Source organism: Vidua chalybeata, chromosome 11 (genome assembly GCF_026979565.1).
Source record: "Vidua chalybeata isolate OUT-0048 chromosome 11, bVidCha1 merged haplotype, whole genome shotgun sequence".
NCBI lineage: Eukaryota > Metazoa > Chordata > Aves > Passeriformes > Viduidae > Vidua > Vidua chalybeata.
In genome coordinates, this window is record NC_071540.1 from 12,019,108 (window position 1) to 12,035,389 (window position 16,282).

The 16,282-nt window shown below is 39.3% G+C and overlaps 1 protein-coding gene across 3 annotated transcripts in view; it reads right to left on the reverse strand.

The window, feature by feature from the left end:
• The window catches only part of SLC12A4 (solute carrier family 12 member 4), a 46,219-nt gene that overhangs the window by 13,106 nt on the left and 16,831 nt on the right, over positions 1 to 16,282 (reverse strand). For all 3 annotated transcript variants that reach the window (XR_008432830.1, XM_053952837.1, XM_053952838.1), the window contains 9 exons: positions 12,898 to 12,992; positions 11,463 to 11,594; positions 5,449 to 5,595; positions 4,816 to 4,870; positions 4,350 to 4,480; positions 3,672 to 3,913; positions 1,628 to 1,842; positions 562 to 726; positions 384 to 482 (listed from right to left, as the gene is read on the reverse strand). Coding sequence is in view for 2 of the 3 variants with exons in the window: in XM_053952837.1 (XP_053808812.1) it covers positions 384 to 482; positions 562 to 726; positions 1,628 to 1,842; positions 3,672 to 3,913; positions 4,350 to 4,480; positions 4,816 to 4,870; positions 5,449 to 5,595; positions 11,463 to 11,594; positions 12,898 to 12,992 (1,281 nt within the window). In the remaining variant the exon portion in view is untranslated. The remainder of the gene's footprint in view (positions 1 to 383; positions 483 to 561; positions 727 to 1,627; positions 1,843 to 3,671; positions 3,914 to 4,349; positions 4,481 to 4,815; positions 4,871 to 5,448; positions 5,596 to 11,462; positions 11,595 to 12,897; positions 12,993 to 16,282) is intronic.

Sequence of the window (16,282 nt, forward strand, 5' to 3'; positions counted from 1 at the left end):
CTCCAAAGAAAAGGTTTTTTTTTTTAGAAAAGGGAACTGAAATTTATGAATTCTCCCATTAAAGCCTCCCCTCATCTTAATGTTTCATTGCAACCTAAAAAAAAATAAAATCTCCAAGTACACCACCAGCATAAAAAGCTAGAGATCACTGTGTAGCAAAGAACAGCAACAGGAATGCAAAAGAAAAGAACTCACCACAAAAAAGGGGATGGAAAGTAATGGGATAATAATTACAATTCTTTCAGCTCAAGGATTAATGTTCTGTTGTTTTGGGTTTTTTCCCCCACTGGCCAATCATACTTGCACTGACAATTTGGTGAGCTGAAAGCAGTTCCAGAAATCAGACAGAATGTACCAGCACTCCAGTAATTTGAAAAGGATACAGACTAGTGATGTGGTGACAATGGCAAGAATTGTTCCAACAGGGATGGATTTCTGCGCATCTTTGAGATCCCCTGACCTGTTTGAACCAGCCATGATACCTGAAAGTACATTTTGGTAAGATCACAGGGCAGGAGGAAGCTCAGAGCCCCAGAAGGCCCCTCATGCCAGCATTCTCACCAGTCACTGAAGGGAAGAAGATGCCAACCAGCACCATGAAGGACGTGGTGATATCTGAGAGCACGTACAGGTGCAGGTTGTTCTTCTGGCCTGCTACATCCACAGAGGGCTGATGTGCTCTCTCCAGTATCTCTCCTTTCTCCAAATAATTGCTCCATAAGTTGTCTTCAAGGTTATTATCAGACCACAGAAAAGAAAAGCATGTTTCAGTTCAAACCTGTTCTCATTATAATGGGTTTACAACTGAGGATTACAAATGCAATTCAGTAATCAACAAAGGAAAACCACAAACACGTATCAATAGACTACAGAAGTCTAAGCAACTTAAACTTTATTATTACTAAATGTAACATTCTCTTAACCTCATACCTACTTCAACCAAAGGAAATACACTGAATATTTTTATGAGCCACCACACAACACAGTAGCTCAGAGAACGCAAAGCAATATCAATCAGTTTTCTAGACAGAAACGGGTTCGTTCTTCAGTCAGTGGAAGGATTACAGAATTATATGTTTGGCATTTGAAATTTCACTAACAAATCCTGAGTCTTCTTGTAATCTTAGAAATTAGACTGCTGGTTCCTGTGAAAATGGGAACCTTTGGCACTCAGCACCTGCACTCAGCACCTGCTCTCTGGTGTTCATTTCAATAATGAACACTTTTCAATTATACTTTATTCAGGAGTGGGCAAAGAAGGAGACACACTTTTTCTATACAAGTACTCTTATCTTTCAGGGCATAATCTTAACCTGACTAAAGAAGAGAGCTGTTACTATAGAGTTCTATATAAATTTTAATAACTTATTCATGTTAGTATAACTTTAAATTACAGCTGACTTCATGCTGAAATTATGAGATGAACAAGGGAAATTTAATCAATTTTACAGGAGACAAGTACTGTATCAGGACAAAGGTTATAAGACTTTCTTTATTGAAGATCATTTTCTTCACTGTAATTACATTTTTTCATTCCTTTTTTTCTTAACCAGCAGGGAAGAGTTTGACCCATTTCAGCTGCTCAGCATGCCTCCTCTTTAAGGGAAAAAAAAATGTTCTACCATACCTATTAAAATGCCACTAGCAGCTCCTGGAATTCCTGCTATCTCCGAGACATTGTTCATTAGGAAATACTCATCACAGTGTTCGGTGGTTAAGTTTGAGCTGTGGCAGAAGAGTTCCCAAAGCTTAGAGGCCACAGTCATGTTATCCTTAACCACTGTTTTGGCACAAACATCAAATTGATCTCTTGACAGAGTCCTGTTGCCCAACATGCAAATCCTGGAAGGAAAACATGAACACCAGGGTTATTGGATGTTAATGGGAAAATGAAATCCATGCTTACCCATACTTATTCTTTTATATCATGTGAAACTTCAAGTGGCTCTACTGTGCTACATCATTTCTCGCCTTCAAAAGGATGGCTGTAGCATGACAAAGATTCTATCTGTTCCCTTTAAGGGCCAGAAATATAAAGCTACTTTTTTGATTTATGGAATTTGATTGATTTATCTTAAACAATAAAAGGGAACAATTAGGACAATTTTGGGGTTTTTTGTTGTTTGGGATTGCTGGTTTTTTTTTTAATTAAACAGAACTACTGGAGTGGAATATAATGTGAAAAGTACTAGAATTCAAATTACTAGACATTTAGAATATCTAAAGATATTTGGAATCTCATTAGCCCAGTTTCTACACTGCAGCACTTCAATTGCAATATGGACATTTTAGATTCAGAATTAGGAATATATATTAAAATCACAATAAGCAAAGTTTCTTCTTGTCAGCAGATACTGTAATTAATTGCTAAAATCCTCCACTGCCTGTTGAGTTTTATCTAACCACAAACATAATTTATTTCAGCACTGAAAAAATTTTAATCCATGTGCCTATAGACAATTCCACAAGAACAAGACAGTGATATAATGTAACAGCTTCCTGCTTCTAAAAGCTCATTCAGCTTTTCTTCCCACCATCAGAAAACACCCACGGGAAAATAAAGCTTCTTCCATTTTAATTAATTTTAATTCCATTTTAATTATTTCAAGGTCCTATTGATCACTGAAGACAGGAAAATGGGAAAACACAGGGCTGCTCTTGCATGGTTTGCAAGCCTGTGAACTGTAACTTCCAAGAAGCTTTCCCCTACAAAATTAAAAATACACTATCTTGTTACTTTGGGGGAAAAAAAAAAAGGAATACACTCCAAGAAGAAAGATAGGGAAAACATTCAAGAACAATCTAACAGATAATGAGGGGGATATAGAGACAATGTTTTACTTTTACTGCTGTAAACCTTCACTGTTGTAAAACACTATAATCATTGGGCCTTAAATATCCAAAGGGAACACTTGAGGGCTGCAAGTACTTAGTTATGGTCAAAGCATTTCAAAATGTGAATAATTACGCAGATCCAACTCCTCTATTTCCATTCCATTCTTCTCTTGTCAGCAGTATCAGAAAACATTGTTTGCATTCCTGGTAAAACGCATACATCCACATTACTGCTGCTCCAGCTCCGAGCTGAAGAAGCTGATTCCATGTTTGGCTGCCAGCATCCCAAGGAGCTCCTGCTGGGTGCAGGGCAGGCTCCTCACAGAGCAGGGAAAGCTTCTGTAGAGCCTCACACAGCCCCACATCACCCTCCCAAGAGGTGCCCAGTTTCTCAGCAAGGAGGTGACCACACCACAAATTTCCAACCACAAGGGCAGCGTGTGGTGTCTGACTGGCCTGGGCAAAAGGGACCTGCCCAACTGCTCCCTAAGAACTCCCAAATAACCCAGCACTCAAATCCCAACAGCTGCAGGCCAAGACACTGGATTGGCTTTGCAGGAAGCAGAGCAGTGTCAGCCTCCATCAGCTTCACCACGAGACTTCTTTCTACCAAAGCAGTTTAAAAAGTGTAATAAGATGTTCATTTTAGCCTAAGAAAATTCAGTTCCATGAGCTCTGCACACTGTCATTACACACAGCTAAAAGCATTGGAAGTAATTCACAAAAAAAGATAGCTTCAACAATGTATCAGGCACAAGTTTGAAGAAACCTACATTAAAGCCCAATTTCCAGACCCACAAGCAAAGCTACAACCCCCATCCAGGAAAGTTACTCACGGAAATTCAGGTGGATCAAAGATGGACTTGATAGCTCCAGCATAAATGGACAGGATGGATATTACTACACAGGCCAAGAAGAGAGAAGCAAATTTGTTCACATACTTCACACCTACAAACACCACCACTGCCATCAGGATGAGGAACACCGTGCCGTAGACCCTCATGTTGTTCAGCATGGCACTGGATGCATCGTGGGCACCAGAGGGATGAAAAATTGCTGCTTGTGGCACAATATATGTCTGAAACAAGAGAAAGCAAAAGTGAGCTGGAGGAACACCAGCACAGAACTCTGTCTGGGATCGTGTACCTGTACTAGAAATGTAAATCACTTTGCATTCTGCAGCATGCTCTTCACTGGGAATCTTTTACAGGAAAAGTCAAGAGGTAACAGCCCTTTCTATGTCAGCAGTACAACTGAGCCACCTTTATCAAAAGTGAGCATGAGTCTTGGGTTAAGTCACACTTTCATCTGTCTTGTCAGAAGAGCTCCCAGTATGCACACTCAGAGACTGCAGCTTCCAAAGGGAAGCACTAGAGGTAAAGAACTGGACACCAAGGAACTGGAGACCTTCCAGTCTCTTCCTGCAAATGTATATGCAAATATGGGACAAGAGTACTGGGGCACTTTCTATATGTTATTTGTCTTTAAAGCAGGATTACTCTGGTACTACTCACCAATAAAATCTCAATGGCACCAAGGATATACATGGCTCCTGCAAATGTTGTTCCCAAATAAAAACACAGCCCTACAGCTCCACCAAACTCTGGGCCCAATGACCTAGATATCATGAAATAGGAGCCACCAGCTGTGAAACAAGAAAAGTGAGAGCAAAATTATAATTTATTGCTATAAATGTTTAAATATTTCACAAAAAGAATACAAGAGACATATACAGTGTATCTGCTATTCTGAGGTTCAACTGAAGTATCTTTTTTGCTAGCACATGGGTAAAAAACAAATAAATTGATGTTTAGCTTGATTGATAACAAAAAGAAATACTAGATATTAATTCAGACTTTGTATTCTGGATGAAGTAAATTTCTCCAGAATAAAACCATGTTCACAGCTTACAGAAATTTAGGTTTTGGTGCTTTTTTTTACCTTTTTAACACAACTGAGATGCTTGCTAACTACACTTACCTGGAACAACACCGTTTGTGGCAATTGCACTCATTGATATGGTTGTCAACATAGTCTGGGGAAAACAGGGAAAAGGAAGCAATTGAGTCAACAACATTTTTTTTAAAACATAACTTTATTTCTTGATAAAATAAAGCTGCCACTGCATATACAATACAGCATTTCTATTTATTCTGCCTCTCATTATCTAAAAGAAAACAAGGGCAGCAGGAATTTAATCACTGAGCTGTTGAGACTTCTGTTTGAGAGATGGCCCCTGCTGTATCAGGTCAAACAGTGGGTGTCTGCAGACAAAGCAAGATATGGGAATGCAGGTGTTCCTCCATCTGCAGAGATGTGATTCTAACCAAGGCTGGTCCAGCAAAGCAGGCAGCCCTCACCTGGGGCAGGCATGGAAAACAGGTATTTGCTGAACAAACACTGTCTATAAGACTGTATTTACACCACAGTTAGCCAGTTTAGAAATAACAGTTAAAAAAAAAAAATTAAAAATCCTGCAGCTACGAACGTGGCAAAGGTGCCTGGCTTAAATCTGACTTTTCTTTACACAAGCACCTACAATGCTGCCTCCCCAAGTTTCCCAGTAGTTTCACAGAGGTTTTGTCACACACATTATTGTACCCAAGTACTTACACAACAGCAGCAAAGCAATACAATCAGGAAGGACTGAAGAACTCCAGCCATTCCCACCATCCAAGTCAGCCGAAGGAAGAGAATAACCCCGAAGATATTCTGCATGCATGGCAAGTACACCCCCATCAGGGTGCCCATGCTGGGTGACTGGAAAAAAAAAATAGTTGATATTTATTAACTGAAATTATTCAAAGCAGAGGTAACCAAAAAGGGCTCCAAGTTCATTTTTTAAATGGGTAGAAACCTGGGAAACCTAAGATAGAGACACTCAACTACTGTTGCGCTGGACTTCCACATAACATGACATCAACTCCAAAATCATGAATTTCTGAACAAAATGTTGACCCTGTCACATGCTGAACTAACTAACCAGTACTTAACACTGACTAGTAATAACAGGAGATATTTGGTTTTTTGGTTTTTTGTAGACCCATAGAATTTTTAGTATGAAACATGTCAAGTGCTGCAGATCCCAAGACAGATCCCTGCCCAACTGTCCAGAGTTCACAAATTAGTTTCAAGGAAAACATACTTTTGTCATGTTACAACTAGAAAAGATTTGGAAGCAATCTGGACACATGAATAATGTATTTTCTTCCATTTTATATATTTCATATAAAACTAATGGTTCTACCAGTCCTTAAGTCCAATGTCAGCATCGGACTCTGAATTACTTTTGTCAGTGACTGAGAAAACACAAGTTACATGACTTCACAGGAACTGCACATGACTGGCCTTCAACATAGCATCCTGCAGAATAATCATCCAAAATAATGGCAACAAAATGCCACTGGCAAGGGCTTTATTCCAAGGAATATAAAAATGTTTGTTGCATTGGTACACCTGGCACCAGCAGCATTTCAGAGTCCCAAATCTCTGTGGTTTCCTGCCAAGGCATTTCATTGCTTCTGCTTTTTACAGTTTCTTTTTGCACTTAAAATTATACTGAATTCTAAAACACAGGGGGGATAGAGAGTCACTTCTGAAAGGCTCATCCCTTTTCATACTCCCTTCTATAAATAAATATGAATTCCAAAACACATTAGATAGACAGCATTTAAAGACGCCCTTGAACAATCATTCAAATGAGAAGGATATTAAAGGGAGTTGACAAAACTTGTTCAAATTTGACTCCACACAGCATTAACTAGATGCAAAAATAAATAGCACCTTTACAGACAAATGAAGTCATGAACCCAAAGCAACAGTATGTAAGACAAGCAATAAAATGTGTGCCAAAAACTTTACATAAGGTAATTCAAGAGTGTATTTCATTACGCAAAGCAAAACCCTTAAAGAATCACATGTTTATAAGATCACCAGGTCAAAAGCAATCAAGGAATTTAGTGCTTCAGCTTGCAATTACATGTTACAATCCAGAATTTCCTCATCTGCACTAGAAACCTGCCCTGCCAGACATGAAACAAACTGTGCCCAAGAACATGATCTGAACTGTTCTTCGTCAGAAGTGCCAGGAGCTGCTGACTGCATTTTTTGAAGTCACCTTTGAATTCCTTGACTAAAGCTGAAACAGATCAACCAGACTTTTCTCATACACACCACAGCTCAGGTGAACCTCCTGAAGTAAACTGGATGACAGAATCATGTGCTGAGGGCTTGCAGTGGAGTTACCCTAAGAGACCTGCAAGCACAGGGCCAGAGCTGTTTCTCAGCTGTTCCAGTACCACAATACCAAAAAAATTAGTTCACTAAACCATCACCTACCATTTTATAAAAATTACCATCCTAAATATCTAACCTGATCAGCTTTGCCAGGACTATGTAGGAGGACAAAATGAATTGTTGTCTGATAGTAACAGAAATGACACTTGTTACGTAAATGTCCTGATCAGGGCAAGGTAAGGATTTTTTCTACTGAGTTATTCCAGTGCTATAATTGAGAAGGATCTTCATGGAGTATTATTTACAGTCTACTTGTTTCCTCAAGGAAGGGAAGGTGTAGATACTTTTGATTCCAACACTTTCATCTGATGCACACTTTGTCTTTAACCCCATAAACTCAGAAAGGACTACATAATGTTGCCAGGCACTGGGCAGATATTGCCCAGCACAGGGGCTTCCCACTGTCACATTAATGCACACTTCGCCTCTCAGGGACACATTCCACTTAATTTATCATCATCTATCTGACCATTCATCCATCAGTCCCTCCCTCACAACATCTCTGAGCCCATCAAGTGAATTTATCAGACGTGGGTATCTCAGGATAAAGGAGTTAAAGAGTCTGTCAAAATGGCATCTGGGAAAAGAAGCCCATCCTGTTGCTCCTACACAGGAGAAGTAAATGGACCATGGTTATTGTGTTTTCTACGTGACAATCCTCCACACACTGTGAGAGCAGGTGAGACTTCAGCCTGCCCTTTACACACCTCCCAACACCTGCTTCCTTTGCATAAGAATCCACTTTAGCTCAGCTCTCTCCTATCTTCTGCCCTATGTAGTCCCTGCAGCTTTGCTCCACTATTCCATTATCTTCTCCCCCACCCTCCTAAATGGCCTCTTAAACCTATCAGGTTACAAGCTCACTTTCACCACAGAGGAAGAGAAATTGTGCATTAGTTGTACACTTGTGAGACCACTGCAGAGCAGAGAAGCTTAGGAAATGCCCAAGTGTCTGCCCAGTCAAGTATTACTAAGTGTATCTCAGGCATAAGAGTTAAGTCTGGATTGTCTTACCCTGTGGAAAAAAAAAATTACTCATAAGAACAAAAGATTTACAAATATTACTTGAACCAGCTTGTTCACAGAAATATTTAACACCAGTAATCTGCAGTGACTTGATCCTTTTTTTTCATCACTAAGTGATACTAAACCAGTGCTGAAGTTTGAACAGAACGTGACCTTAAACAAGAGTATTATTAGGTTCAGCCTCAACAGCAACCACATGAAGAAATGTAACACCCCATGCTGCATAAAGGAAATAAAAGAGACATTTTGAACACCATTTTATAACAACCAAGAAGGGACAGAAAAATCTCGAAAACAGTCTCAATTTCAGTGATGTAGATCATGTTTCTGTTCACTCTCATCAGCTGCAGACACATAATTTATGTAAATATTGATCTGAGTCTGAAGGACACTGTTTCCATTGTGCCAGTGTGATGGGTTATTAAAGCACTTGGCTGCAGGGCTGAGGGACATTGATCAGCAATGACAGCTCTCACGGTTGCTGTGCAGCATGAGGACAGACAGCAGAACAAAAATTAACTGCCTTGTTAAAGATACATGAACCAAAAACTGTTTATCTAATTTTTCCATCATGAGAAGGGGATATTTCTACAGCACTGTGACTGTTAAGTGCGTTATTGCAAGACTGTGTTTAGAAAAGAAAAAGCAACCCAATTTCCACCTTATGACATTGGAGTTGTGTCAACTTTACCTGATGTGTACCTTAAGAGGGAATGCTACTACCAACAGTATTTAGTGGGGTTGCTGAAACAAGATAATATGTTCATATCAAGATGTCTTTCACTGAAATGAAATTGATTTGAAAGGATGAGATTTGGCAGGCAGGGCTGTGCTAGGTCCCAAAAGGTCCTCCTTACCTGCTCAGAGAATTACAGTCACTTACTGAAAGGATTGCTTTCCTCAGATCATTTTTAAATATCAGATCTAGGGCCTGCTCATCTGCCTTGCTCCAGCTCTTGCCTATGAGATGCCAATTCCAGCAAGTGACAGACAGGTCACTCTTTGTCACACCAGCTGAGCACACCCAGTGCAGCACTCACCAACGGGAGGGTTAACAATGATTTATCCACTTAAAATAGACCTGCTGGTGCTGGAATGGACTGCCAGACTTCTGTTCTCATGCTCAAATGGGAAGGGTAACAGCAGCACAGTGATTTATACTTCAAAGATGACTAAAAAGAAGCATGTGGAAGAATCCTGTTTGCACTATTTCTGAATACCTTCAATCCATACCCCTGTCCAGTTACTGCTATTAAATTTCCTGGGTTTAATGGTTATAATTATTGGCCAGGGTTTTCAGTCATCTTATATTCTGCATGATGTTTAAAATTTTATATTACTCATGGCAAGAGAGGGAGAAGAAATTCAAGCTGCAGTTATGATATTGCAGCTGATGTAATTTATCCCAGAGACAGACATGCAGACAAAGGTTGGCCTAAGGAAACTGCAGTGTTTACACAGAAAACACTGAGATATTAATACAGCATGATACTGTCACTTTTGGAAAGGTCACCAAACCCATCCTACAAAAAACATCTGAGAAGTCTGTGAACACGTTTCTGGGACATGGGAAAGCATAATTCAGGAAAACACAGTTATTAAACCTGAACTCCATTTTGCCATAGAAGCAAAGCTTTAATAAATATAATAGTCCTTTTTAATGGCAGTAAACAGCTTGAAAATATGCAAGCATGAATCATACCTAAATGTAGAAATATTAACACCATACCATGCATGGTACTCTACCAGGGATTGAAAACAAGTTCTCAGTTTTCTAGTATTTGACCCATTTTTACCTTGTGAAGTTTTATATACATTTGCTTTAAACAACTGTATACTACAGTCCCATTGCCAAATTCTCCCAATCCTTTTTCCATCAGGGAAGCAAGGGACTAGCTTCTAGATTGCTCTGCATCTTACCCTGGTATTCTGGTCAGATAATTAATAAGGAAATAAAGAGCAAAAGTGATCAGAACTTCCTCAAAATCACAACAACTGTATCTATTGTATCCTCCACCATTCTACTTTTGTCAGGGAAATAATCAATCTGCGTCTGATAGCAAGAGGATGAAAATTATTTTAGATTATGCAATAATACCAAATTAGCAGCTGATGCATGACATTATTCCCACCAAAAGCATGCTAGAACAGAGATGCAGCTGACATTCCTTATTAGTACTGTGAAGGTAAACACTTTGGACAATACTCAGCCATTAGTACAATAGCAAGTACCAGACAAAAGAAAATCATAATTAAAATGTTTAAATTACTTTGTTAATGTCAGCTTATAGGACCAGAATGCAGCTACTTCACCCAGGTGACCTTAGCTCCGTCCTGTCATGATGTAAAATTAACCACAATACTGCAGCACTTTTAGCAGATGTGCTCTCAAATAAAATGACAAAACAATTTTGTTATCCCCAGTGTAAAACTGCATAGTAAGGAACTGGAGTGTGAGTAAGGGCATTCAGCACGGGGTAACATGCATGCTCCTTGAGAGAACTATTGGTTTGCAACATTATCACTGTCATCTCTTTCTGAAATGGCTCTAGCTTTGTTTTGCTAGAAAACCTGCAGAATTCAAGTGTTATCTTCGCTTTTTTGGAAACCTTTTTTTTGACAGAACTTGTAAGCAAACTGACAAGCCTGCAAGCCATAAAATGCAAGCACTCCACTTGCAGGTGCAGCAGTAACCAAAGCACCTGCGGCTCTGCCAGAGGAGAGAGGAACAGTTAAACACTGCCCTCCAGATAGAAATCAACTACCAACAACCCAACCTCACCTGCTACAGTCATTCCAGGGCCAGCCCCACGGGCCAACCATCTAAATGCAGATGCTTTGGGGCAGAATTCAGTTGCCTAAGTGCCTGACACCAGAATGCCTCCTGAGCTGCCTCAGGGTGTCCAATCTGACCTCCACCCTCCACTCTAGATGGGTGTTGTCTCCTGCAAACCCTGTGTCATTACCTACCAGCCTTGTAGAGATGTGTCAGATACCACTGGGCAGCTAAAACAGCACTAGGAAAAAGCTGGGGGGTTGTTTAGTTTTTATTTGTAAAAAGCCTTCTTATCTAAATCCACACCAAGCATAAGGAATTCCACTGCAGTGCACAGTTTTAACCATCACATCTGCCCCAATTCTCTGGTAACAGCTGGTTCCCTACAGCTCCCCTGTCATTTCTTTGCAACATTGTCATGGCTCCTGAGAGAGGTGAACAACAAGCAGAAGGGAGGCCAGTTCCCCAAAAATCACACATGGTATCATCCCATTCATCAGTTTTGGCCATGGAGAAAATCTTTACTTACTTTTGATACTTTCTTCTTTGATCCATCAGTATTTTCTGCTTCTTCATGCTCCTTGACACCTTGAGTAAGATTTGTGTAGTTGACCAACTTGCCAAGCAGAGATGACACTTTTGGTCGTATATCAAGCTCTTCCTGTGGAAGAAGACAAGAAGTCAACTTCTGCAGTTCACAGCATTTCTGAAGAGTGGCTGGGATCACGCCTTCCTGGGCATGCCTGAGGCTACCAGGGAACACACCAGAAAAATCATCCAGGAAATGACAGAGTATTACACTGTGCCTGAACCACTAGTGAGAGGTTTTAATTTTCTGAAAAGAGAACAATTCTGATAGGAAAAGGCCAAAATGTCTGTACCATGTGAATCATTCTCCTTAGGTGCTGAAAAGCTTAATTACAGCAATGAAGACGTCTGAGAACTGTGAGAAAATGAATGTGTACCTTACATGTATGTCTAATGTCAACTTACATCAACAGATATACTTTTTAAAAGGTTAAGCTGCCAAACAAATCAGAGATTTAGTGATTAAACTCTGCTTATTGTAGATATGTATGCACTCTGATGATTTTATTACATTTTCCAAACTATGTTATCTAATTCATGTGGATCTAGACAAAATTTCCAAAAGCCACATGTATGGAGGGCCTCCTACCTTTATACTCATCCCATCCAATTTCTGTTTCTGGTTTGGGGGCAGGAGGGGATGAAAAAAGCCCCAGAACAAAATCATTCCCTTTCCCTTTCTCTTTGAAACTAAAGTCTTACATGTCTGGTAGGACAATAAGGAATTGCATGGTAAAGAGAAACAACTTTCCACACAGGAAATAAAAACCAATTGAGAAAGATTTCACTGTCTGCAGCTTTATCATGTCTTTAGGTATCACCTTTAACAGGTGGGATCGGTAGCATTATGTGCTTTGTACATGATGCAGAAACTGAGCCCAAATGGGGTCATCCCTAAAGGGATGACATCAGCCAAGCACCCTTTTGCTTATTCCTTCCTGTGATCTGACCTGCAGCTGACATGTTTAAAAACCTGATTACAATTCCTTCCAGAAAGGGGCTGAGACGACATGTACCTCCTCTTCAGAGAGCAGCATGGCCTTTGGGATCCTGATGGATCCTCCCTCTACTTAATCCCAGGGAAGAGCCTGCACACCTGGCGTGGTCCTGTGCCCATAGAAAAGGCCTCCAGCAGGAGTGTCTGCCCCTCCTTAATTCCAGATGTTTACAGTTATGCAGTTGTAACTCTGCCTCACAGAGCCAGCTGTCACCAAAACTGAGCTCTGTCACCACACAGGATCTCTCTGCCTACTGGTGCCCCTGACAACAGATGGACACCCACAAAAAGGCATGTGGGGGAGAAAGATGTGCTCAATCCCTCCCATCATGGAAGATCACAAATCACATTAGAAGTACAAAAACCAGCTAGAAATTACCTCAAACAATGCCAGATTTCTGTCATAGTAATCACCTCCCTTGCCAGCTTCTGAACTGTTCAGGAAAGGACTGTTTTCTTTATGGTTGCCATGACCTGCGAAGAAAAAAAGAAGCAAGTTTTGATAAGCAGAGAATGAGACTGTAACCTTGAAGAATCCATAGGGAATAAACTCCTTTGGTTAATTGAATATGTTTCTTTTTAGTTTCTCAAGTCATACAATGTTAACAATATGAAAAGTGTTACAATCAAGGTAGAGTTATTTCTATTTCTACTCCTCTGCTTCATTAAAATAGAATAAAAATTCATCTCAAAGTAAAATTTACAAGTAGGGTCACAGGTCCAATACTATATGCGCCTTTACTCTCTAGTGCTCACTTTTGTAACTGTTTTTATATAGAACAGTGACAAGCACTAGAACTTGCATTTAGAAATGACTGCTAAAGATAACAGCAACCTTTGAGCTGTGTGTCCAACCCACTTAGATACATTTAGTAAGACTGAACTTAGACTAGATTCTATAATGACAATACAAAACGGCCCCCAAAGCACCTTTTGAGTTCTTAAATGCTGGTTGTTATTCACTAAGCCCACTAATTCCAGGCATTCAGCACCCTTACTGTGTTTTCAACATTTAAGCTGTGCATTCTTCAGGCTCCTCTTATACTCCTATATTAAAACCTACCATCATATACATTAAAACCAGAGCATTCCCATATGCAATGAACAATGTTTAAAAAAAAAAAAGTATGGAAGATGAGTAGAGCTTTCTGTGACAAGTAGTAAAAAAAAAAACAAAAAACCAAAAAACAAAGCAAACAAAAAAAATCCAAGGGCACTATAGCTTAAAACAGCCTCTGAGGGGAAAAAAATCTTGGACATATGTACCTATGTCTCCCATTACCCTCTGCTCAGCAAACAAAAATTCTTCTTTTTCGCCTGTACTTCTTCCCTCCCTGCTCTTCCAGCCAATACAAATGTATTATTTCCAAGAGCATCTCCTTAAGAAAGGATTAATCCAAGGAATACCTTTTTCTATTTACAAAAGATGTAACCACTACAGAAAGTGAAAGAAAAAGAGATTATTACCTCAAATGAAAATACTACAGGTTAAAATATTGTACACTGAATACACCAAAAGCAAGAGATTAAACAGCTGGAATTTTGGATGCATCTTTTCAATGATTACAGTAATCAATTCAACAAGGCTACACTAAATTATTGTAATATAATTCAAGTGAAAATCTCTCTGCATTTTGAAATTTGAATCAACTTACAAAATTAACTTAACAGGCAAAGAGAAGAGTCCTCCCCTACACCATAGTGATCAGCACAAACCACACTGTTACAAAAGTAATTGTTATAAGCCAAAAAAATTATGAGAACATTCAGTCCTAGTCTTACTAAGGGGAAGGCATGCATGGAAAGCAGCACAATTTTCTGGAAATTGCTGACAGGTGCTTTGAACAAAACTGTTGGAAAAACAATATTGACAAACAGAGGGATTTTTAAGGAAATACTTAGCTAACCAAAAATATATGAAAAGAGCAGCCTATTGTGTTTATGTGCCTAGTGCCTTTCTCACAGCTCTGACAACTAACCCCAAAATGTTAATGAGCAGCTGCCTTGAACAAGGGGGCTCAGCTTATTTGCTGACATAAGAGATGCTCACTTTGCTATAATTGTAGAATTTTTACACTACTAGAAAAACATCAGTAAGCTTAACAACACAGCATCAAAATCAAACAGTTATCAACTTTAGCAAAGGTTAAAATCTGCAAAACCTGCTTTACTTGCTATATTTGTTATGCCTATACTGGAATATACCAGATCAATTTTGCTGCAGTGTGTGCTGCAGTCTCCCCATCCTGTTGTGGTTAAAGTACATTTACAATTTTTGCTGAGGAAATGGAGTTGTATGCCATACACCTTTTATGCATTAAATTGGACACAAATGATGGTGCAAATTATGACATCAACAGAAATATTGTCTGCTTAATTCTTCAAGACTCTGGTCTCTGCAGTATCTTTTCCATTACACTTATGAAACACAGCAAGGTCATGAGCAACTTTGGTTTGTTTCATCAATTCCTATATACACTACATAGGAAATCCTATATACTGGCTCTGATGACAGAATGTTTGAAATATCAGCCTGGTTTGTTTGGTTTTTTTAATCACTTAGTGATTTTTAAAGCAATTCTTTGCTGCCTTAATTTTCCTTCTTCCATTGGGAACCCTGCCTTATCACTGTCTCAAGTCAGCATAATGGGTGTTCTTTTACTTATAATACTTGGAGAAACTCTCAACCATCTTATGTACAAAATCCCACTGTTCCCAAGATACATTCATACATTCAATCTCAGTTTTCTAAACAAGATGATAATTCTTTTGCTCTTTCAAAATGCCCTTGTTACCATAATCCACATAACCTCTCCTCAGTTAACCAAGATTACTTCATACCATCTCCTTGAGCCTGACAAAGACCAGTGACTTAAAATGAATCTTCAACTTGACTGTTATTATTTTTTAGATGCATCTTCATTTTACTAACAGTGAATTTTTCACAACTGGTCTGTTCAGAAGACCTCTCTCTCTCTCTCTCTCTAAAGAGCTTCCATCTTCTCTCTCATTCTCCATTTATATGTTCAATCATCACTCAGACCCTTCTCATTAGACTGTCTTTCCAAATTTGACCCCTTGGCATGCTGGCTTTATACACCATCCTGCACAGGAAGCCCAAACTCAATAGAAAATTCCGTAGAACTAGTGACTGGAAATATAGTATTGATTTTGCAATTGCTAGGGCACATTTTCTTCTCGATGGTTCAGATAATAGAGAAGTACAACTGGCTTTTTACCACATTCACAGCACTAGCTCCATTGTCCTGAAATAACATACATATGAATTACTGCAGACAATGCAAAAATAAAAGTGAACTTTCCTGCTGATGTAATGAAGTGCCACTTTAAAGTCCCTCTCAAACACTGCACCCTTTCCACAGGAAGTGAAGGAGTGCAAGTTTATATGCAAGTTCTTTCCAATGACATCCTAGCTCCACATCACCAATAAGCAGAACTGGAGCTGCAGAGATGTGTGCTAATTCAAGACTACTACATTGCTAACTTCAATACAGCTAATAAATGACAGCCAAAAATCACCTTCACCACAGCTGCATGTTCAATGCAATCTCTTCTTCATAGACATGTTCTAAATCAAAGCATTCCTCTCACTTTCTCTCTTCGCATATTATGTTTTCCATTTCAGGAGTAAAACCTCCAGCAAATGACCATTTCCTCAACAACAATCACAACTGTACTTTGACAAAACACACCCGACTGCAGCACAGTGCAGAAACCACACTGCAAGGAAAAAAATTGTCCAA